Source organism: Vipera berus (assembly GCF_964194415.1).
Source record: "Vipera berus genome assembly, chromosome: 2".
Classification (NCBI taxonomy): Eukaryota; Metazoa; Chordata; class Lepidosauria; order Squamata; family Viperidae; genus Vipera; species Vipera berus.
The window spans coordinates 216281545-216303973 of record NC_138203.1 but is presented as its reverse complement, the minus strand read 5'-3'; the positions used below and the strand labels follow the sequence as shown (position 1 = coordinate 216303973).

Here is a 22429-nt window from a genome sequence, read left to right as displayed (position 1 = left end):
CTAATGTTTGACAGGCTTTATGATCCCATCTTAGAGACATACAACTCCCTTTAGCAATTTCTTTTTATTTTCTCTTTTAATACAAAAGAAACAAGCAGACAAAACCCCGTTATCCTACTGGCATTTTCCCTTCTACCCCTAACCCTGCTCCCCCACCCTCATCCAGGAGTGCAGCCTCCCTTTGCTGCTGACTCCAAAGTCAGTTTTTCAAGGAGACATCCAAATGCTAGTTCTCTTCAATCAAAGTTAAATCCAGATCACTAAAGTCTGGTTGGAAAAGTGTCCTTTTGCTTGCTAAATTCCAATTTATTTGTCTTGCTGCTTGTACTGCTGCTTCTTCTTCATCATCCTCTTCACTTTCACTGAGCACCTGGATACAATTATTAATGGGACTGCAAGGAGCTGAGGGTGACTGTGGGCTACAAGTCAAGAGCCATGATGGATAGCCACCTTCCTCAGATTTGTCTAACTGACAGACTTCCCCTGCAAATGGTTTCTGTCAAAAAAATAAAGAAATGTACATTTCAACAGATTTATCTTGTGTTCTAATGTCAACATAGGCATACAAGTGGTTAGTGAATTAGAACACTAGTATGACTTAATATAGTTATTGCTCAGTTCCAGAAATTAAATATCATCATAATTGCATTATTATATAAAAAGCTGCTATTATAACTAAATACCAGAGACATTTTAAGTGTTCAGCTTGCTGGGTTACAGACATAAATTTTCAAAAACTGCTTTTATTAACAAACCAAATCTGCCAAGTCTATGAAAATAGTGCTACTATACTTTTTAAAACATTCTAGATGCACATAACCAATTGTTCTCATATTTACTACTACTAGGCTATCTTTATTATTTTATAGTAATTTTATCTATGGTCTCTCCAACCTCTGGCTATATTGCATTCCAGATAATCCTGGTTAACAACCACTTGTTCAGGGACTGTTCAAAGTTATGATGGGACTGAATGAGTGGTACTTACAACCAGTCCTTGAAGTTCCATTTGTCCCAGTACCCATGCAGTCACATGATCACCACGCATGACCTTCCTTGTCGCCTTCCCACAACAAAATTCAGTGGGGAAGTCGGCAGGAAGGGCTTCTGCTACTTTCTCCCAATTCTGCAGCACCTGCTTGTGCCTGGCCACACTTGTGCTAAGCTGCAGCAACTGCCTGTGTTCTATCCAGAGCAGTCACCCTATGTTTGGCTGTGCTGCATCAACCATCCATCCGCCGTGTGCAAGCCACCTAGAATTCGCGACTTTTTGCCAGCTTCCCCACTGATTTTGCTAGTTGGAAGCTGGCAGAAAGCAGTGAGGTCCTCACTTAACAGCAATAGGGGACTACCTGGATCACCATTGCTAAGCAACAGGGTCCTGCGGCATTCCACTTCACAACCACATACCACTGCCTGACAAATTCCAGTCCAATTGCTATTGTTTAAAAGAGGACCACCTGTGGACTAATCCAGAAAAAAAAATTCAGCATTTTTCAGTTAAGGATCATTGGGTAATTTTTTGCTTGCAAATATACATTTTAAAAAATGGGGAGGGAGGACCTATAATGGAATGCTTTGTTCTTCTAAGTATGAAGAGAACTGTGAGCTGTCTTCAGCTACTTTGATTCTAGTTCTCCCTACTCATGGTTTCAAATAACCACTGACTCTTCTAACAATAAATTAATATCCTGTTAATATAGGTTATTATAAATCCCAGCATTCATCAAGACCAAATTATTTCACTGACGTTACCTAGTTTGAATAATGAAATGTCCACATGAAAACAACCAAGCTCAGAGAGCACTAAGGACCCCTCAGAATTGTTTCAATATAACTGCCAATCCAAGTATCCTCTTTGGAAGGATCTGTGTTATATAGGATCTGATCTGCCGTTTCTAATAAATATACCTGGAGCAAAGTTCTCAATTTACAACCACAATAGGGACTAAAAAAATTAGCTAAGTGGTGCAATCATTAAGTGAGGCATCCCGTGACTGAACATTTTACCTTTTTTGCCCTGACGTCACATGATTGCAACTTGTGATCTTCTCTGCTAGCTTCCCTACTGATTGGTTGGGAAGGTCACAAATGGCAAATGACTGCAAGATGTTGCAACAAGTTGTAAATGTGTGAGGGTTGCCAAATGGCCAAATCATGACCACTTGACTACAGGGATGCTGCCATAGTCATAATTGCAAGAACCAGTCATAAGTCACTTTTTCAGCACTGTCATAACTTCAAACGGTAAGTTGAATTTTGTTGGTGTCATACACAGGTAGTCCTCAACTTAAAACTGGTTGCTTAGTGGCTCTTTGAAATTACAATGGACCCGCCCCCTCCCAAAAGTTACTTATGGTCCAGATTTGAAGACAGCCCAGCTCCTTCCCATGGCCACATTTTGGGCTTGGCAACTGGCCCACATGTATGGCGGTTTGCAGTATCCCAGGGTTATGTGACTGCAATTTACAGTGTTTTATGCTGGAAACCAGCATTTATTTCTGCTTTCCAGCAAACAACACCCATTGCAGAGAATGGGTCTATTTAACAACCGTGGATTCACTTAACATCCATGGCGATTCACTTAGCAACCATTGCAAAAAATATTATAAAATTGGGTTGGTCACATGATGATCCGACTTCATGACTGGCACAAATTTGCAACTGCATTTGCAGGCTCAATTACAGTTATAAATCGAGGACTCCCTGCAGATAATCCCGTGTTTTCCCCAGTATATTGTACTCATTTTAACAGATTGCTTAGCACCATATAATCGTTGAATGTAATGGGTTTTGCTACATAGAAAAATCCAATTTTATTTCAGTGCTTTTTCAATTTTTCACTTCCCTTTTATTTCAATTTTTCACTGATTTCACAGGGAGGTTTCGATCAACATGGCTCTGACGCCAAGTAGATGATGCTTCCTTTCTTACCTGATTCATCTTGTAGAAATCAAGTGAGGGCCTATGCCACCTCACATCTTCCTCATGGCGCCGCTTGAGACCACATTTCCTGGTGTCCAAGTCACAAGGCTGTGAGCGGCTACGAGGGAGGCTATGCTGGTGCCGAAGTAGCTCTGGTGTGGAAGTTGTGGAGCTCTGCGGGGATGGCAAGAATCGGACAGGTGACAGAGAGAAACGGCGTTGCAGAGGGTAGGGCTGCAAAGTCTCTCCAGTCTCCCATGGTACGCTTGCTGGCGATTCTCGAGACAGAGCCAGACTGAAAAATGGTGGGCTCCTGCCACCAACAGCACCATCTTGAACACACTGATAAGAGGCACTGGGGACTGGATTGAAGCAAAGTCTGTTGGCTTCCTGAACCAGGTTCTGGGATTGTACTGCTAAAGTGTCCACTCCACTGGTCTCCCGACGTTTGATATGTGTCCACACTTTGGAGCCGAGGGGTCTCCAAACAGCTTGCCAGCGGGAAAGGTCTTCGGGCACTGAGAGCGAACGACAGTGTCTTTTGGTAGGGGGCACAGAAACTTTTTCTGAAACCAAAGAGTTGGTGGCCAATGCTTGGGATGCAAGATTGTTCAGAGGACTGTTCTCTGGGCTGCAAGTTGGCAAGGGAAGGCTTAGACTGGACTGTTGGTAAGAAACTGTGTTGTCTTGGAGATGGATCTTTGGACAGGGAGCTAGGTCCCTCCATGAAGTCCCCTCTGTAAAGAATAACACGAGAGAGGAAATTTAAGTTGAGAGATGCAGTTGTCATCCAGATCAACTTAGTTAAATATTCTAATCTATGACGTGATTTAACAAAAAGATCCTGGATTCCTCAGACGAAGTTGGAACACCTTTCAGCCTACTCCTTTCAACATTTTAAATATTTTAACAGCAACTGTAGAATAAAGATCTGCCTACTATATTAACTCATGAAAGATCTAAATTTAATAACTCTTCTCCACCTCCATTAAAATGTTTAACTTCATTCTCCAGCCAAATATTCACAATTTGTTCTTTCTAGTCTTTTATGATAATGGCAGATAAAATAAGAGGTCTCTGAATTAAAGATGTGATTATTTCTTACTATGCTGGAAAGGAGATATTTATGAATAATGCTTCTTGGAGAAAATCGCATGTTCACAGAGAAGCAGCAGCATACAGAGAGGTTTAAATCATTTATATCTAGACAACACCTTCTCTATGGCCTGCAATCAGCTCATCAGAGATTAAAATTTAGAAAAAGCTTCCTCAGGTTGATGGAAGACTTCAGAGAACGTAAAAGCAGAGGGGACCTATGGAAAGCTACAAAGAATCAACAGTGGATGGATCCAATGGAGGAGCTGGCACCTGGGTCTGGCAAAAGCTGGGAAGTATGGAAAACGCTAAATAGACAGCGCACAGATGTAACAAGATCCAGAGATATTCTGAACAAATGGTGCTAACTGGTGGCTTCTGCCCTTTGCAATTCTGGTGACATGCAGACAACACAAAACCTTTCTTTTGTGCCCTGATCAGTGTACACTTGAGGACCTCATGGAAGCCCCACAGAACACAATTAATGTTGCTAATTTCTGGGCAGGATCTGTTTAATTTGTAGGTATTTTAATCTTTTATATTTAAAATTTTAAGTTTTATGTCATATAGTTTAAATTTAATGTCACATAGTATGCCTTATGTTAATTGTGATGCTTCTGACACAAATAAACATTGTTGAATTCCATTTATAGTTGGGCGTAGTTAAAAAAAATAGACACTGTCACTTTCTTTCTACTGGAGAAACTAAAAAAATGAGAATAACTAATTGAACAATTGAGAATACAATTTTGGTTTATTTAAAAACTTCCTGTTTTCAAATGTTTAGCATCCCTGAGGATATGGGGCTGTTTTCCATTGTTCTCTTCCATCTTTATGGAGAAATACAATTTCTCCATATTACTGGACATTGTACACCATTATAATGCAGCTACTTCCTTCCTAAGCATATCTTTAGAAAAGACAGGCAAAATACATACTATTTTAATTCTGTTAAGAGTCCTTTGCCCAACACCCTATGTATGTAACTGCAAAAACAGAATGACTCGTGAAAATCATCAAATGAGTGAAGTACCAAGTTAAAAATACATGTAGCTATGAAGTAAATACACAGAAGAAACCTTTAAAGTTGCCTGTTTTTCTTATGTATGACATTGGCTTTCTCAAAATAGCAAAAAAATTAAATCATTAAGATTATTTGAGCCAAAAATCTCCACCCACAAGTAAAAATATTTGTTTGGACATCCAATTAAGGGAACTAATCTATAGTGTAAGTAAAAGACACCAAATAGCGGACACCAGATAAGATTGCAAAACATAAAATTAAGATTTTAGACAAGACAGAAGGGAGAAGAGTCATTCTCTGTAAGCCCAACAAAATGATAGCCATATTAAATAACCAATTTCAGCTTTAACATCATAGTTAATATAGACTAGAGTAACATAAGCAACAGATATTATAGAACTCTTAAGACAAATATATTTTCCTGAGATAAGCCTTTACTATGTATTCCTTTAGTTTTTCTTAATTTGAAAAATAACCTTTTGTAGAAACAAGAACCTTGAATTAGATTCAAATTCTGACAGACCAGTAATAATCTGTACAATAAGTAAGTGAACAGGTTTAAAGCCAAATTTTATGTTTTTACAAACTATCCAGAAACTTGCTAATGAGAAAATTAAAAATTATGGAATATATTATATAGTTTACCTTAAACGATACTTTCAGCTAATGCATTAAAACATTTATATAGAAACTATTCCAATTCCAAATGTTTACAATATAATGCGAGTTTTAAGGCAAATTGCTGTACAATATATGATAATCATATAATATAGTCACAAGATGATCAGAACAATTACAAGAATAATTCATTTTGGGAGAGCACATTTTTCTTTCTCTCTTGCATAAAATGTGCCTAAAACAAATTGGGCACGAGTTAGCGACTGAACAACAACAAAAAAAGAAATTGTACAGCAAATAAAAGTCCTTCTTTTAAAAATCAAAGCTATTTTATTCAAGAGACAAAGATTGCTTTATTTTAAGGGCCATTTAGGAATCCTGTAACATAGTATATAGCATGATAAATGATAATATTAGTTATAAATAATATTATGTTCCAATATTCTATTTGTAATAAGAGTCAACACTGTTGGTAGCATATTAATTTTAAATTTTAGAATATATGCTTTAAATTATTCACCTTGTATTTCTTACATTGCATGCTAAGTTTTATTTATGCATGCTTGTTATACTATTGACTATCAAAGTCCCTTTATTATTCATCACAATATTTTTACTTTTTTGCTAGAGCCAGTTTTTATAAAGTTAACTATTATGTAATATTATACATCCTAAAATTCTTATGTGAGCTATTTATTCAAGACCATACATTTACCATAGGAAACAGCTTATATGGATACTGCAATATGAAAGTATTGAGAACCTCTAGTACAAACATACAGAAATAAGAAACCTACCTTTTAAAAGTTATTTTTTTAAAACTTTCCCCTCCTCTACAGCTTGCCTGAAAATAGTAGTTTCTATTATTGAACATTCTTCCAGCTTTTATCACAGTGATCACTGATTAAAAATGATCAGTGTATTTTGACCAAATGTTCATTTAAGAAGTGTAACGGTATATAGCCTACACAAGGAGACCAGAAAGTAAGTTTATCTTGTTAACTATGTGCTTCATGTAGAAAACATAATAAGAAAAAGAGGACAAGAGATAATGTAGGCACAAAGGGTGTAAGTCCAGCCAGATGTTCTTACCAGGCGCTATCTGGAAGGGGCTGCCACAGCTGGCCACATCAGCATGATCGGGCAAAGGCTAGGAAGGAACAAATGAGTCGTCATATCACAGCAAGGACCAGCACTTTATAGTTTAGTTCTGCAATTCCCACCATTAAGCTTCGCATAACATCTCAATTTCATTTATGAGATTCTAACAGTATTCAAGTATGATGGCGACTCCACAATTCCTACAGCATTCCTATCCCTCTAAGTAGACAACATTTAAGTTTTACCTCAAGGGAATCTTTCTAACATTTCATTTAAACTGAATGCTGAGACAATTGGGACAAAATAATAAGAAACTGATTTATTCAAGCTTGATCACCAGCCTTTTTCATACCATACTGTCTTGTACTCAATCATAAACTATTAACTATGATGTTTGACAGATTTTTAAAATTTCCCATTTATCTTTGCCCATATTAGTTGAAAAATTTGAAGATACTTCCCTACCCCACACCACAGAAAATGTGAAAATGCCTGTGGAAAAAAATAAACACATTTTATCCCTGAAATTAATTTACTTGTTTAGTTGGGTTCCATTTTTCTTGTTTGTAATTTTTCAATTGTTCAAAAGCTCCCTGAATCAATGACAATATATTAATTTGTCTGTATGAAAGCTCTATAATTGAGAAAATGAGCAGGTATAATTTTCTGAAATATGACTCACCAGAGATTATCTACATTCTAATCTCTTCCAAAATCATTTAACAATAACAAAATATGCCCGAGTGAATTTCATGTCCCACAGAAAAGTAGTGGAAAGGCCCATTTATGGCACCTTTATCTGTCCCCATCCTGCAATGTTTTGCTTTCAAACGCATGTGGCCATGTTACAGGGATATATTTTCTATTCCAAATCACCAGTTTTCTGTTGCATAGCTTCATCTGCTTAAAGAACATTACAAGGACAAACTTGATTGTACCTTTCCTGCAAAAGCTTCATTAGGCCACATCCCATTCTTGGAAGTCTACACCTCAGTGTTCAAACTTCTGGATGGAAAAGATGTGTTCTGTTCCTGGCTGCGCCTGCAGGGACTTTGTGCTGCTATAATGTATTAATTTCCAGGCACGTTCACCATGGACTCCAAACCTAAAAAGAATCAGGAAGCACATGCTTCATATTCCACTGAATCACTCCCTTTTAATTTATATTTTGATATTGTCCTTCGTTTTTCAAGTCAGGTTACAAGGATACTCTGTGAAGGGAATTTCTTTGTACAGCTGTTTCTGCCCCTATTAAGAAGAAAAAAAAACATGGGGAAAAAGTACAGACACAGAAATCCTTTACATTAAATAATTAGGATGACTGGAAATTAAGCTAGAAGACATGCACGCAGACTTAAAATTGGTGGGAGAATAGGATGGGCCTTTACACTGCTTCATCTTATACTCCAGTTGCACTGTTGCTAGATCAGGAGACTCTGCTCACAACTACTCATGCTTTGGTATCATCTGTCTTGTCGCAACACACTTTGGAATTCATCTTTCGAAAGCATTCAGAAGCTTCAACTGTTCCATAAAATACCAGCATGTGTAGTATTGGGTGTACCAAAGTTTGCCCATGTAACATTTCTGCTGTGTGAGCTATATTAACGTTCACAGTATGCTGCCAGGTGCAATTCAAAGTGCTGCCTAGCTACATGGCACAAGGCCAGATCACACGTGAGCCTGTCTGTTTCCATTCATTTGTGCCCATCTCACCAGATTTGGCAGGGTAAGCACACTCTGGATCCCTTTAGTGAAACAGGGTCATTATGCAGACAAAAGGGGATTTCTTGCTCCAACACTGTAAGTTTTTATGAAGAGATTGGACAATCATTTGTCTGAAATGGTACAGGGTTTCCTGCCTAAGCAGGGGGTTGGACTAGAAGACCTCCAAGGTCCCTTTCAATTCTGTTATTATAATTCTTTTCTGTTTCAGTGTCTGCCTCATGCAGGGGTAGGCAAGCTTGGCTCTTTTATGACTCGTGGACTTCAACTCCCAGAATTCCTGAGCCAGCTCTGCTGGCTCAGGAATTCTGGGAGTTGAAGTCCACGAGTCATAAAAGAGTCAAGCTTGCCTATCCCTGGCCTAGTGGAACAACTTCCCCTTGGAAGTCAGGATCGTACTGACCTCCATTGGCCTTAAGGAAAGCTGTAATAAAACTAGTTTTTCTCATATAAGCATTAGGGCTAAGTTGTTAATGGAGTTTGATGTTAGTAAATTTGATACTGAGGATTAGGTGTGAGATACCTTGAATTTTCATATTCTGCATGTATATTTTAATGCTTTTTCGTATCTGTATTTATACTGTTTTTATTGTTTTGCAGAGTGATATCTCCAGAGTTGTTTAAGATCAGTGACCATATAAATTTTATGAATAATTACCCTTAGGAATCAAGCAATTTCATATAATTTGAATTTCTATAAATCTGCCATAAAAGGCTGCATTTAGCATGGAATGGTTCTGGCACCAATTCTTGTCAATGTACATGTGCAGTTTTTATAGCAAAATATTTGCTTAACGGTCATCCTATGGAAGCAATACACTTGGTACTTATTCTCTCAAGTAATAGAATATTGCAAGACAGGAACAGGCAAGTAGCACCATCAGAAGGTGATGGCAACAGTGGTAACAGCAAAAAAAAAACCAGGAGGTGAGAAAGGCCTGAAATAAACGCAAGTTTTTCTAATTTTTCTAATTTATTCTATCATGTCATCTTAATTTTGTGAGAACAGAATATGATAATACAAGCTGCTGCTACAAATTAAACTCCCTACTACAACATTGGGTATGTGTAGTTTAATGAAGAGAAGGTGACATGATAGCAGTGTTCCAATATCTCAGGGGCCGCCACAAAGAAGAGGGAGTCAAGCTATTCTCCAAAGCGCCCCAAAGGCAGACCAAGGGGAGAGAGAGAGAGAGAGAGAGAGAGAGAGAGAGAGAGAGAGAGAGAGAGAGAGAGAGAGAGAGAGAGAGAGATATTTTTTGTCCTTACTGGACTTTTAGTAAAGAATGAAAATTTTGATTTTTTTTAATTAAGAGGTGAGGTATGGGGATAATTATGCTGTATTTAAAGATGGTAGATAAGCTACTAAAATTGTTTTTACCTGTTGGGATGAAGGAGAAAGGTTTTTTCCCCTCTTTCTCCTGTCCTTTTCTTTTTTTTCCCCCTGCAATTTTTTTTCTTTTCTATTTTTCTATTTGTAGTTTTTATAGTTTGCACCGGCTTTTTATTTCATAAATACGAGGAGGACTCAAATAGATATTGAGTATTTTATTTGAAAGTAATCTTCGACCCAGCGTCTTTTTTGGGGGGGGGAGTTCAAAATGCTTTTGTTGCATGCAGAAATAAAAATTTGTTTTCTTTGTAGCAGTTCATTGGTTTCATAAATGCAACACACTACAGCATAAAGGTAAAAAAACAATACATGCAGTGTTATCTTCATTTTAGATGTCAAAAGGGTTTTGTGGCTCCCAGTGTTTTCTTTTCTGTGGGAAATGGGTCCAAGTGGCTCTTTGAGTGTTTAAGGTTGCTGACCCCTGGTTTAGGAGATCAAAAGCTGCTTCAAATCTATTCAAGTTTTATTCTTTCAGCAAGAAAATGCCTTGTTGTTGAATGACAGGTTGCTAATTCCCCTTTCTTTGAGCTACCTGTTGCCCATCTCAGCTTTATGTGCATTTAAAAAAAACACTTAGGCATACAGGGTACAGGTTCTCACCTATCTTTTCACATATTTGCTTTTTTAAAAAAAACATTCTGTATCTCCTGATTATTGAGATGAGGTGTTGGATAAAGTAAGCATGAATAATTTCACAGACACTGATTCCTGCTCTCTCTAAATAATGGCCTCTTTAAAAATATCACAAATCTCCTGCAAAGATACTGGCAGCTTTTGAGGTTATTCTAGCTTTTTCCAAGGTGCACAAGTGAAGTACAGATTATCTGACCAACAAAACTAAAGTAGAGCTTCCAGAGAAGATGCAAGTTGCATAATAAATCCCATTCTGTCTCTACAGAATCTAGCATACTATTCGTTCTTACAGGTAGTCCTTATTTAGTGACCACAGTTGAGAGGCAACTAGGTTGTTAACCAAAGTAATTGCTTAGTGGATGGTTTATTGATTGATTAGTCTTATGACCATATCAAAAATATAAATCCAGGGTAAAATAGGCAAAAGGAAAATACAGTAATAAAATACATGCGTGTTAAATATTGCTAAATGAAATCATGACTGTGCTTATGATATTATTCATCTTTTCTGTTTTCCAGACCCATGAAGGTCAGAAATGGGGAAACCGGTCATAGAGTTACTTTTTCATTAGCACTATAACTGCACACACTAAACGAGGCAATTGCTAAAGAAGAATTATCTGCTACTTAACTTAAATAACCTGCCGAATTGCTTCAACAGTGAGATAAGGCTGCATATAATTTACCGTATATACTTGAGTATAAGCCGACTCGAGTATAAGCCGAGACCCCCAATTTCACCCCCAAAAACTGGAAAAAGTTATTGACTCGAGTATAAGCCGATCCGCCGTTCTGCAAGCCTCTGCCGCCAGCAGAGGCTCGATCCGCCATTTTGCAAGCCTGAATACACAGGAATACCCTGTGTGGCCGCGGCTCGTCGGCAGGTCTCCGTTCCTCCTGCCGACCTTTGGGGAGGTTTGGGCGCCTCCCCAAACCTCCCCAAACCTCGGCAGGTCTCCGTTCCTCCTGCCGACCTTTGGGGAGGTTTGGGCGCCTCCCCAAACCTCCCCAAACCTCGGCAGGTCTCCGTTCCTCCTGCCGACCTTTGGGGAGGTTTGGGCGCCTCCCCAAACCTCCCCAAACCTCGGCAGGTCTCCGTTCCTCCTGCCGACCTTTGGGGAGGTTTGGGCGCCTCCCCAAACCTCGGCAGGTCTCCGTTCCTCCTGCCGACCTTTGGGGAGGTTTGGGCGCCTCCCCAAACCTCCCCAAACCTCGGCAGGTCTCCGTTCTTCCTGCCGACCTTTGGGGAGGTTTGGGCGCCTCCCCAAACCTCGGCAGGTCTCCGTTCCTCCTGCCGACCTTTGGGGAGGTTTGGGCGCCTCCCCAAACCTCCCCAAACCTCGGCAGGTCTCCGTTCCTCCGCGCAGACCTGCCGACCTTTGGGGAGGTTTGGGCGCCTCCCCAAACGTCCCCAAACCTCGGCAGGTCTCCGTTCCTGTTTGGGGAGGTTTGGGCGCCTCCCCAAACCTCGGCAGGTCTCCGTTCCTGTTTGGGGAGGTTTGGGCGCCTCCCCAAACCTCCCCAAACCTCGGCAGGTCTCCGTTCCTCCGCGCAGACCTGCCGACGTTTGGGGAGGTTTGGGCGCCTCCCCAAACCTCCCCAAACCTCGGCAGGTCTCCGTTCCTGTTTGGGGAGGTTTGGGCGCCTCCCCAAACCTCCCCAAACCTCGGCAGGTCTCCGTTCCTCCGCGCAGACCTGCCGACCTTTGGGGAGGTTTGGGCGCCTCCCCAAACGTCCCCAAACCTCGGCAGGTCTCCGTTCCTGTTTGGGGAGGTTTGGGCGCCTCCCCAAACCTCCCCAAACCTCGGCAGGTCTCCGTTCCTCCGCGCAGACCTGCCGACGTTTGGGGAGGTTTGGGCGCCTCCCCAAACCTCCCCAAACCTCGGCAGGTCTCCGTTCCTGTTTGGGGAGGTTTGGGCGCCTCCCCAAACCTCCCCAAACCTCGGCAGGTCTCCGTTCCTGTTTGGGGAGGTTTGGGCGCCTCCCCAAACCTCCCCAAACCTCGGCAGGTCTCCGTTCCTCCGCGCAGACCTGCCGACCTTTGGGGAGGTTTGGGGAGGCGCCCAAACCTCCCCAAAGGTCGGCAGGTCTGCGCGGAGGAACGGAGACCTGCCGAGGTTTGGGGAGGTTTGGGGAGGCGCCCAAACCTCCCCAAACAGGAACGGAGACCTGCCGAGGTTTGGGGAGGTTTGGGGAGGCGCCCAAACCTCCCCAAACGTCGGCAGGTCTGCGCGGAGGAACGGAGACCTGCCGAGGTTTGGGGAGGTTTGGGGAGGCGCCCAAACCTCCCCAAACAGGAACGGAGACCTGCCGAGGTTTGGGGACGTTTGGGGAGGCGCCCAAACCTCCCCAAAGGTCGGCAGGTCTGCGCGGAGGAACGGAGACCTGCCGAGGTTTGGGGAGGTTTGGGGAGGCGCCCAAACCTCCCCAAACAGGAACGGAGACCTGCCGAGGTTTGGGGACGTTTGGGGAGGCGCCCAAACCTCCCCAAAGGTCGGCAGGTCTGCGCGGAGGAACGGAGACCTGCCGAGGTTTGGGGAGGTTTGGGGAGGCGCCCAAACCTCCCCAAACAGGAACGGAGACCTGCCGAGGTTTGGGGAGGCGCCCAAACCTCCCCAAACGTCGGCAGGTCTGCGCGGAGGAACGGAGACCTGCCGAGGTTTGGGGAGGTTTGGGGAGGCGCCCAAACCTCCCCAAACAGGAACGGAGACCTGCCGAGGTTTGGGGACGTTTGGGGAGGCGCCCAAACCTCCCCCAAAGGTCGGCAGGTCTGCGCGGAGGAACGGAGACCTGCCGAGGTTTGGGGAGGCGCCCAAACCTCCCCAAACAGGAACGGAGACCTGCCGAGGTTTGGGGAGGTTTGGGGAGGCGCCCAAACCTCCCCAAACGTCGGCAGGTCTGCGCGGAGGAACGGAGACCTGCCGAGGTTTGGGGAGGCGCCCAAACCTCCCCAAACAGGAACGGAGACCTGCCGAGGTTTGGGGAGGTTTGGGGAGGCGCCCAAACCTCCCCAAAGGTCGGCAGGAAGAACGGAGACCTGCCGAGGTTTGGGGAGGTTTGGGGAGGCGCCCAAACCTCCCCAAACAGGAACGGAGACCTGCCGAGGTTTGGGGAGGTTTGGGGAGGCGCCCAAACCTCCCCAAACGTCGGCAGGTCTGCGCGGAGGAACGGAGACCTGCCGAGGTTTGGGGAGGCGCCCAAACCTCCCCAAAGGTCGGCAGGAGGAACGGAGACCTGCCGAGGTTTGGGGAGGTTTGGGGAGGCGCCCAAACCTCCCCAAAGGTCGGCAGGAGGAACGGAGACCTGCCGAGGTTTGGGGAGGCGCCCAAACCTCCCCAAAGGTCGGCAGGAGGAACGGAGACCTGCCGAGGTTTGGGGAGGCGCCCAAACCTCCCCAAACGTCGGCAGGTCTGCGCGGAGGAACGGAGACCTGCCGAGGTTTGGGGAGGCGCCCAAACCTCCCCAAACGTCGGCAAGTCTCCGTTCCTCCGCGCCCTGCCTGCCTGCTTCTTTCCGCTGCGGAAAGAAGCAGGCAGGCAAGGCGCGGAGTTTGGGGAGGTGCGTGCGCACCTCCCCAAACCTCCCCAAACTTCGGCAGGTCTCGGACGGCGGTGGCTTGGGAGAGGTGCGGGCGATCCCGGAAGCACCAAAGCCTCGGCCGCGCACAAGTCCTCGGTAAGTTTTTTTGTTGACTGGAGTATAAGCCGAAGTGGAATTTTTCAGCCCAAAAAGTGGGCTGAAAAATTCGGCTTATACTCAAGTATATACGGTAAATAGACATAAAATAACAGAACCATTTTAGCTCATACAATAGGCTTGCACTAGACTAGACCCTGCCCACTCTGTCCCACCTCACTGCTGCAATAAATAAATAAAAATATCTATTTGAACTGCAAACTTATATCCTAAAGCTGTTTTTTAACTTTGCCTCTCTCTCTCTCACACACACACACACACACACACACACACACACTAATAAAGAGAAGAAATCATACCAGGTTGATGCTGAATGATATGCATTTCAATTTCTCCAAGCTCTGCTTTTGTAGCTGCTCATGTGATCATGGCTTCTTAGGAAGGCCTGGCATTTTCTTGAGACTCCAGCTCTTGCCAGCCGTCTGCTTTCCTCAGCAAGTCCAGCTGTGTTTAATCATCATCAGTTACCATATCTGCTTATTCACAATCTAGCCAAATTCCATTTCATTCTCCTGACCCCTGCAGGAAACAGACATATTAATGCATCCTACCTGTTCAAGTCTGATCTGCTCCTTAAAACCTGAACGTGCACATTATTTTATTCCTTGTATAATCCCTATATGCAATATGCAGGGAGAAAGCAAAGTCTGAGAAGCAAATCAGATTGCAAAACAGTATGTTTTCTTTTGCTAAAAATTTCAAGTTGTATGTCTGTGTTGTATGTTTCTGTGTATGTGTATTCTGTCCCAAAGAAGTTCCAGGGCATAAACTACCAGTCAACCAGAAGCATCCATGATTTTCATAACCTCTTAAGCAGGACTCAAACATCTTGTAGCTTCAGTGATGAATGAGGCTACTTAGATACCTTTTTGCAGAAACACAAAACCTTTTGAGTGTGATTCCTGAAAACGTACAATACCATAATTTATCATTCAAAGGAAAAGTCTTCAATAGTTTCAAAACCAGTTTAAAAACCCATGTACTCTAAGCTTACACATACCACTAAACATTTACTCTCACTAAATATTCAAATGTTGTAAATAGACGTGATTGTCAGAGTCATCAATGAGCTTCTTGCTATCTGGGAATTTGAATGGCCTGCTATCTAAAATCACCCATCATTTCATGTTTCAACAGATTCTCCTCCAAAGTTCCAATGTCTCATTTTGTGGTACAAATCAAAGCAGCTAGATTATTTTTCCTTATTTCATTATTTATACCTCACCCCGATGAACTAGGTACAGTTCATAAAAATAACTAAAACAACTGCTAACTCCATAAAATTTAAAATATTTTTAAGAGTTATGGTCAAAAGCAGTGAATGGAAATTAAAAATAAAAATAGTAAAAACCAACTGTCAAAAGTAAGGCAGTCAGATGATCATTAGCTATTCCTCAAATGCTCACTGAAGTAAAATTGTCTTTACCATCTTCCTCAAAATAGATATTGCAGGGGTGGACAGGGCTTCTGAGAACAAGCTAATTGTCTTGTAATGGGGCAGACAATAAGACCTATCTCCAGGCTCCCACCCCCTCACTCCTAACGAAGAAAGAATCCAAAGCATCCTCTCTCAGCTTAAACATACTGTATAAGCAGATTCTGTTTGGAGGAGACATTCCTTAAGACAGGGGTCCCCAACCCCCAGTCCGTGGACCGGTACGGGGCCGCAGCATACCAGCAACCGGTCTGCACCAACAAGCAAAGCCCCATCCATGGGATGCAGGCAGCACACAAAAGCACACATCTCCGGTCCCCAGAAAAACCTTTCTCCACGGAACCGGTCCCTGGTGCCCAAAAGGTTGGGGGACCTCTGCCTTAACAATATAGGAGTCAAAATCCACAGGGCTTTATAGTTTAATGCCAAAATATTAAACTGTACCCAGAAACCTAGTGGCAAGCCTGAAAAATAGATATTCCATGCCAAAACAGCTTTAATCTGTTAGCAAGTGAGCAGATCAGCAAGTGAGCAGCTTCCAAGTAGTTTTCAAAAGCAATAGAATAGCCTTGAGGTGGTAAGGGCGGGAGTTACTCTAACCAATTTTTGTGCTCCAAAAAAGGCTGCAACTGGAATACCAGTTGCAGGTGACCAAAACACAATTTCTACTTGCTGATCAACCAGGAGCCACGAGTCCAGGAGAACCCGAAGTCCAGATTTGCTCCTTCAGGGATAGACTGTCAGTCTCCAACCACAGGAATCTGACCAAGGTAAAGGACTGATCACAATATCTTCTGTCTTCTAGAATCTTGTCACCTATCCTGAGGTAAAGGCTTCTTCCACGTAAGTCAGGCCAAAAAACGTCTGAGACAAGCCTATAGTTGCTACATGGATGGAATAGGCATGGAAAATGGAGTCCACCGGCTACCTCCAGTTGGGAAGAATCTAATACCAGTCCTTTAACTTTAGGAGGGAGGACAGTATGCCAGCAGTATACCTAATTTGTCCCAACTCAACTTCAAAGAGTATCATTTGTGGGGCAGGGCATTTGGTTACAACTAAGATCTCTTGAAATATCATCACTACCATCAACGCCTGAGCCTCGGAGTCAGTTACAGAAGCATTCAAAGTGAAGGCAAATCTTAAGACAGAACTACATGCCCTTCTTTGCCCAATTGAAATCATTATCATGCTAAACCTAAACATTCATCTACTTCTTCATGTGGAATGTGGTTTTATTATATAGACTTCTAGTATTCGCCGACGCCAGCCTTAGACCAGGTTGCTAAGTAATCTGGTCTTCCATACCCCCATACAAGAGGCGATTAAGTAGAAAAAGGAATAGACACCAAAATGCCAAGCCCATCTTTTCCTAAAACATCCTGCTGAAGGCCATCCTCTGCCATCACAGTGGTAATTTGCCCTTGCTCAACACTCCACCCTTAAAGTCTCAGACCTACTGCCCCCACCATATTTCCTATAAATATAGTTAGTTGTCCAGAGTTACTTTATATGGGTCGCCACATAATCCAATAAATAAATAAACAGCTTCTTAAATGTAGCAAAACATACAATGCCTCACGATAAGGAAACCAAACTAATTACTATATGAAAAAACATGAATAGTCCCATAGTCCATGTGACTGTTTATCAGCATTGCTCAGCATTCAATAAATTGGATTATAAATTACAGTCAACTATTTAATATCGCCACCATTACCCTGGTTTGAGATTCCTTTCTTCATTTGTATAACTAATCTCTCATGTTGTATTTTACTAATTTACTTCAATTTTCAATATACTTTATTTGCTTTTGGAATACTTTGTTAATTTGCCATTCTGTTTTGTATAAGTTAATGACAATTAACTCAATCTTAACTCAATCAATCAGAATAGAGCTGGAAGGGACCTTCAAGGTCTTCTAGTCCAGCTCTCTGCTCAAGCAGAAGATCCTAACCATTTCAGACAAGTGCCTGACCAGTTTCTATACTTTTTTGTTTATCAGCATAGACAAAATTTGTTATATTTTTTTTAAAAAGTGAGCAAAACAATTTTAAAATGTAGAAGACAAGTTATTTTTTTCATTCATTCTTGGGAAAAGCAGATTAATATTTATACAATATTTTGAACATTGCAAGGTTCAAATCCTCTGCACATTTTACCTATAAATAACACTGGCTAAATGTGTTTTGTTTCTAAGTACATAGCAACAGGTTTTGATTGCATCCAATCTAGTCTTTGTAGTACAATCCAATATATATCAGCACACTTGCTGATTTCAATAAAGCTTACTTTTGAGGAAGAATAGTATTTTGGTTAATATATATAGTAACCTAGTTCACAAATCATGCTGTCCTAACATCTTTAAGAATAATACGTTGATTAAACCACAATCAACAATTTGTACCAAGTTATAAATTATAATTCACGAATCATAATGGCTAGGTTTACACTGCATTTGAAGTTGAAACAACGTAAGTTTATGGATTAATTCTACAAACTCAGTCAATCATAACTTAATAAACTATCCAAGGATTAGTACAACTCAATCAGCATTTAATCACAGGTAAGTGACTATATTTCAGATTAAAATAGTTGGCAGCCTAACTTCTATCTTAAATGAGAAAAAACAGGAAAGAAGTAATGATTTTTTCTGAAACGATACTTTCATTAATTTTATGTTACATTTCTTATTTTTTTAGTATATTTAAGTTCCATAATATCCTTTCTGCTCAAACATTGATAATAAAAGTGATACAAAAAACCTTTTTACTCTCATGGGGAAAGGGGCTCCATAGATTTACTAGTCTATAATTTAAGGTAAATAATGGTTAAATATATCAATAATAGAGAAAAATAGAATTCTAAAAACAAAACAAAAAACTGTATAAAGGAAAAAGGGCTTTTATTAGAAATCTAGTACTAATTTAAGTAGATTTGCTCACGTTCAGTCTCTCCATCCTCCTCTTCTTACTGCCCAATTTTATTCTCTTCTTCATTGCTTGCTTTAAATGTTATGGTCTTTTAGGGTGGATACCTACCCCCCTGGTTATATTTGCTTTTGAAATTCAGGGAGGTAGAATATACCAGTGGTGCTAAATAAGTAGAAATAATAAAATGCATATTCAAAAATGTTATACTGAGTAAGAATTAAGAGGGCTATCTTAAAAAAAACTTTTTATCCTATATTTTAAAGAGATACCTACAACAATTCAGTTACTATTACAAATTAACTGCAATTGTAAATTGAGGCTTTGTTCACACAACATGCAAGCCCATAATTAACCCAACTGTCTGGGTACATAGTGCACACTAGCCAATACATTAAATATACAGTACTGGCTGGTTTTGCACAATGCAGAGAGTCACACACTTTATTTTAGCCTAGGAAGTTATGCAAAACCAGGCTTACTTTGGAGCAAATTAAGGTAAGTTAATGGAACTTGTTCCTCTACATTTCTACGTTTTGCATTTCATTTAATAGAAATTATCATTAAAATCAATATTACACTTATAGATGTTTATAAAATTTCCTCAACTTTTTCTGGACTAAATGTGTCTTAGATGCTAATTAGATGCTAATCTAAACAATTTATATTAGATGTATTTTAAATTTAATCAAGAAGTTTAATCCTGATTAATTTAGCAGTAAATAGACTATACTAGATTTGCATCTGAAAGAAGTTCAGTCCTCTGCTAAGTCAGGGAGCCTACTGGGTGGCCTTGAATAAGTCAGTATCTTTCGACGTTAACTAGTAGGACTATTGTAAGAATCAGCTAAAAACATGTACTATAATCTTCCACGAGCCTCAAGTAAATAATGTAAAAGAAGTGCGGAAGAATAAGTAGAATTTAAATCTTGCATTAACTGGAAAGCACCTCCTGACTGTTCTTCGTTACTGTTACCCAAAAAATATTCTTTTGCTTCATTTCCTGTTCTGCAATTATACACTGCATCTTCCTGTACTCCTCATTTTAATAGCTTCAGGTCAATGGGCCTTTAAGGCTCCAGATAAATAAAGCCGTTTTAACCCGATTCCTTTAACATTAAAGCAGAGCCTGCCAACCCCTTAAGAAAGTATTTTCTTTTGCAGCCGGTTTCTCATCCCGTCCTATGTAATTTCATTTCATTCAGTTCCTTCAATTACATAATTACCTACTTAGTAAGCACAAATCAGAGGTGGGCCTTAAGCAACCTCAGTGTTCTCTGCTACAAGACACATAGTAAGACTCCACGCCAAGACTGTATCAAGCAAGTGTGATTCAACTGTTTTAAGAATGGGTCCCATCAACCTAGTTTTAGAAATGCGTCCACAGGGGACGCAGTCTCTTAACAAAGCAGGCCCTGTTCCACCCTCTTCTGAAGGAGCCAATCACCACCTCCCCACTTCTCCAGCAAGGCCCTCCATTCCATCCCCAAATTCCCATACAGATTCGCCCGCTTAGCGACAACAGCCACCTCCTTTCCCGAAATCCCCACCTTGTCTCTCTCCATCACCACCCCCTCCCGCACAAAAACAAAACCACCCCGACTCCCTTTTATGACAACATGTCCACAAGCCCCATCTCTCACAAAGACCATCCCACCTTAGCCTCTGCTGGTTACCCCCCCTTACGCCCAGTCTTTCCCCCCCGCCCCCCCTTACGTTACCCACTCAGGCTCTGCAGCCCCTTCGACACGTACCGAACACCCGACCCCTCCCCCGCCTGCTAGAGGGGGCGGCAGCTCCAAACCCCTCGAGGCGGCTCAGCCAGAGAAGTAGTGCGCCCCAATACTCTCACGCGCCCCCCACTCCCTATGCTAAACACCGCTGGAACCAACCATCTACCGAAGGGAGATAGCCTCCTGGACTCTCAAGCGCTAGCACCCGCTGCCGGCCGGCCCTCCGTCTTCCAGCTGCCGCCCCCACCCGGCGGCCCGGGCTCCCAGCCCCCCGCCAGGAGCCTCCGCTCCCCTTTCCGTCGGGAGTGGATCGACTTGCTTGGGCCGAACCAACCACACGACGGTGGGGGGGGGAGGGAAAACCCTCTCAGGGGCAATCGAGAAGGCAGTTTCAGAAAACAGCCTCACGCCTCCGTCCGGAGCTAGCATAAGGCCTCCCTCCGGTTACGAAAATATTTCATCTTTTACGAGGCAGTCTGTTGGCCCCACAAGTAAACCCCCCCCATGGACCGTTCCACGCAGCAAAGTATGATGGGATACGTAGTACAATGTGTTGGGGTTGTTGTTTTTTTGTGTTTTTTTTTACAAGGATGGACCACCTTTGACGGGGGTGCAATTCGTTCTTCGGATTTCTTGCGAGCCATAGGCACGGTTGAAAATCTGAGATTGCTCATTTTTATGAAATGCATATTTCCGAATTCATATTTTGTGCTAAAAAATTATATCTAAAATATAGCACTTACGAGCATGTCAAGAGTACTTGCTTTCTACCTGACATCTAATTCCTATCTGAAATTGCACAACAACCCGCTGAGACTATTACTCTTGAATGTTGACCCTTCCATTAATTAAAAAAGTATCTCTAAGCCTACTTATAGAAAGCATAAATAAACAACTATTATCTTAATTGGAATAAAGTATGACAGATTGTAGGAATGTAATGAATAATTACAGTGTACAGTACTCCAACATTTGTTAAGTTTCAGTAAAGCAAATATGATTTACTTTCAAAAGAGTACATAACTTGTATTAGCACATGCTTACTTATGGTTAACATAACCCAATCAATGTGCTCTACTACCCACCTACTAAACACATGGGCTGAGTTTGCAGATCTACAAAGCTAAAATGTGGTGAGCTAATTTCTAGTTCTATGTATCGTATGAATATAGTTCTAGAATTACAATTTAACACTCTCAACATGTCTAAAGATTGACAAAGTATCTGTATTCACTGCTAATGTAAAAATGTGATTTTGGTTAGTGTTATGTGAACCCACTTATACTTTAACTGGCATACACCAGGTCAGTGTAGTTCATTAAAAAATAAGAGATTCTGCTCTATACGTTGTGTGAACCAGTCCTACAATCTGTGCCTTATTTTTTTCCTTAAAGCCAATTTAAATAACCAAATGCAATTCAATAGTATAAGCTCAGGCAAAGATATTCCAATGGTTCTGTTGCTTGTTGTTGTCTGTTGCTTTTACAGAGTTTCTGGAAGACAAGCTGTGTGAATATTCCTAATAGGGCACACTTATTCAGATTTAACAAAAGTATTTTTACCCAAAATGCAAGATGCCTCATCATACAAGTGTAACATTCACATTCAAGTAAATAAACAATGTCAATTAAGAATCAAATACAAAACATTATTTTATCCAATCACAGTGCATATGTGAAGCAGATTGGAATTAACCAATAACAAATCTAGTGATAGAACATGAGCTCAGAGCAATTTAGTTACCTGTACATATTTCAGAACTTTGATTCTCAATTTCCTTACTGCAACCAACAAGCCACAATGCTTTAGTTTAATAGCAGTCATCAATTGCTTTATAATGTACACTTATAATAGAAATATGAATAATGGAGAGGCAACAGGAAATGCTTTGTGTTCTAGCTAAATAACAATTTATATAGAAAACTATCAAATATAGAAATGGAAGATCATCTTGTTTACAAAATTATGGACTTTGTAGCAAACTGAGTGACAATACAAGTGGGCCACAGTGGCAAAAAAACCTTCTTGAAATTAGTTTTAAGTGTTCTCCTTTAGATCACTGACTGTGCCGGGATCCTATGAGAACAAAATAAGAGCCAGGAGTCAAATGGACAGTCTTCA

At 41.5% G+C, this 22429-nt stretch overlaps 1 protein-coding gene across 6 annotated transcripts; it reads right to left on the bottom strand.

The window, feature by feature from the left end:
- Positions 1-50: 50 nt before the first annotated feature.
- Positions 51-20653, bottom strand: FAM53C (family with sequence similarity 53 member C). 6 transcript variants are annotated; one of them, XM_081318046.1, is made up of 8 exons: positions 20330-20653; positions 18591-18740; positions 14510-14729; positions 9870-10162; positions 7702-7868; positions 6755-6812; positions 2935-3662; positions 51-496 (listed from the first exon to the last, which is right to left on the bottom strand). In XM_081318046.1, exons 5-8 carry the CDS (start codon positions 7729-7731, stop codon positions 227-229), a joined length of 1086 nt encoding a protein of 361 aa, XP_081174172.1. In that variant the 5' UTR covers positions 7732-7868; positions 9870-10162; positions 14510-14729; positions 18591-18740; positions 20330-20653; the 3' UTR covers positions 51-226. The 6 variants fall into 6 exon arrangements, with proteins under 6 accessions (XP_081174172.1, XP_081174171.1, XP_081174174.1 ...); XM_081318045.1 differs by having other exon boundaries at positions 20468-20653; XM_081318048.1 differs by lacking the exon at positions 9870-10162 and having other exon boundaries at positions 7702-8011; positions 20468-20653.
- Between the last annotated feature and the right edge of the window lie 1776 nt (positions 20654-22429).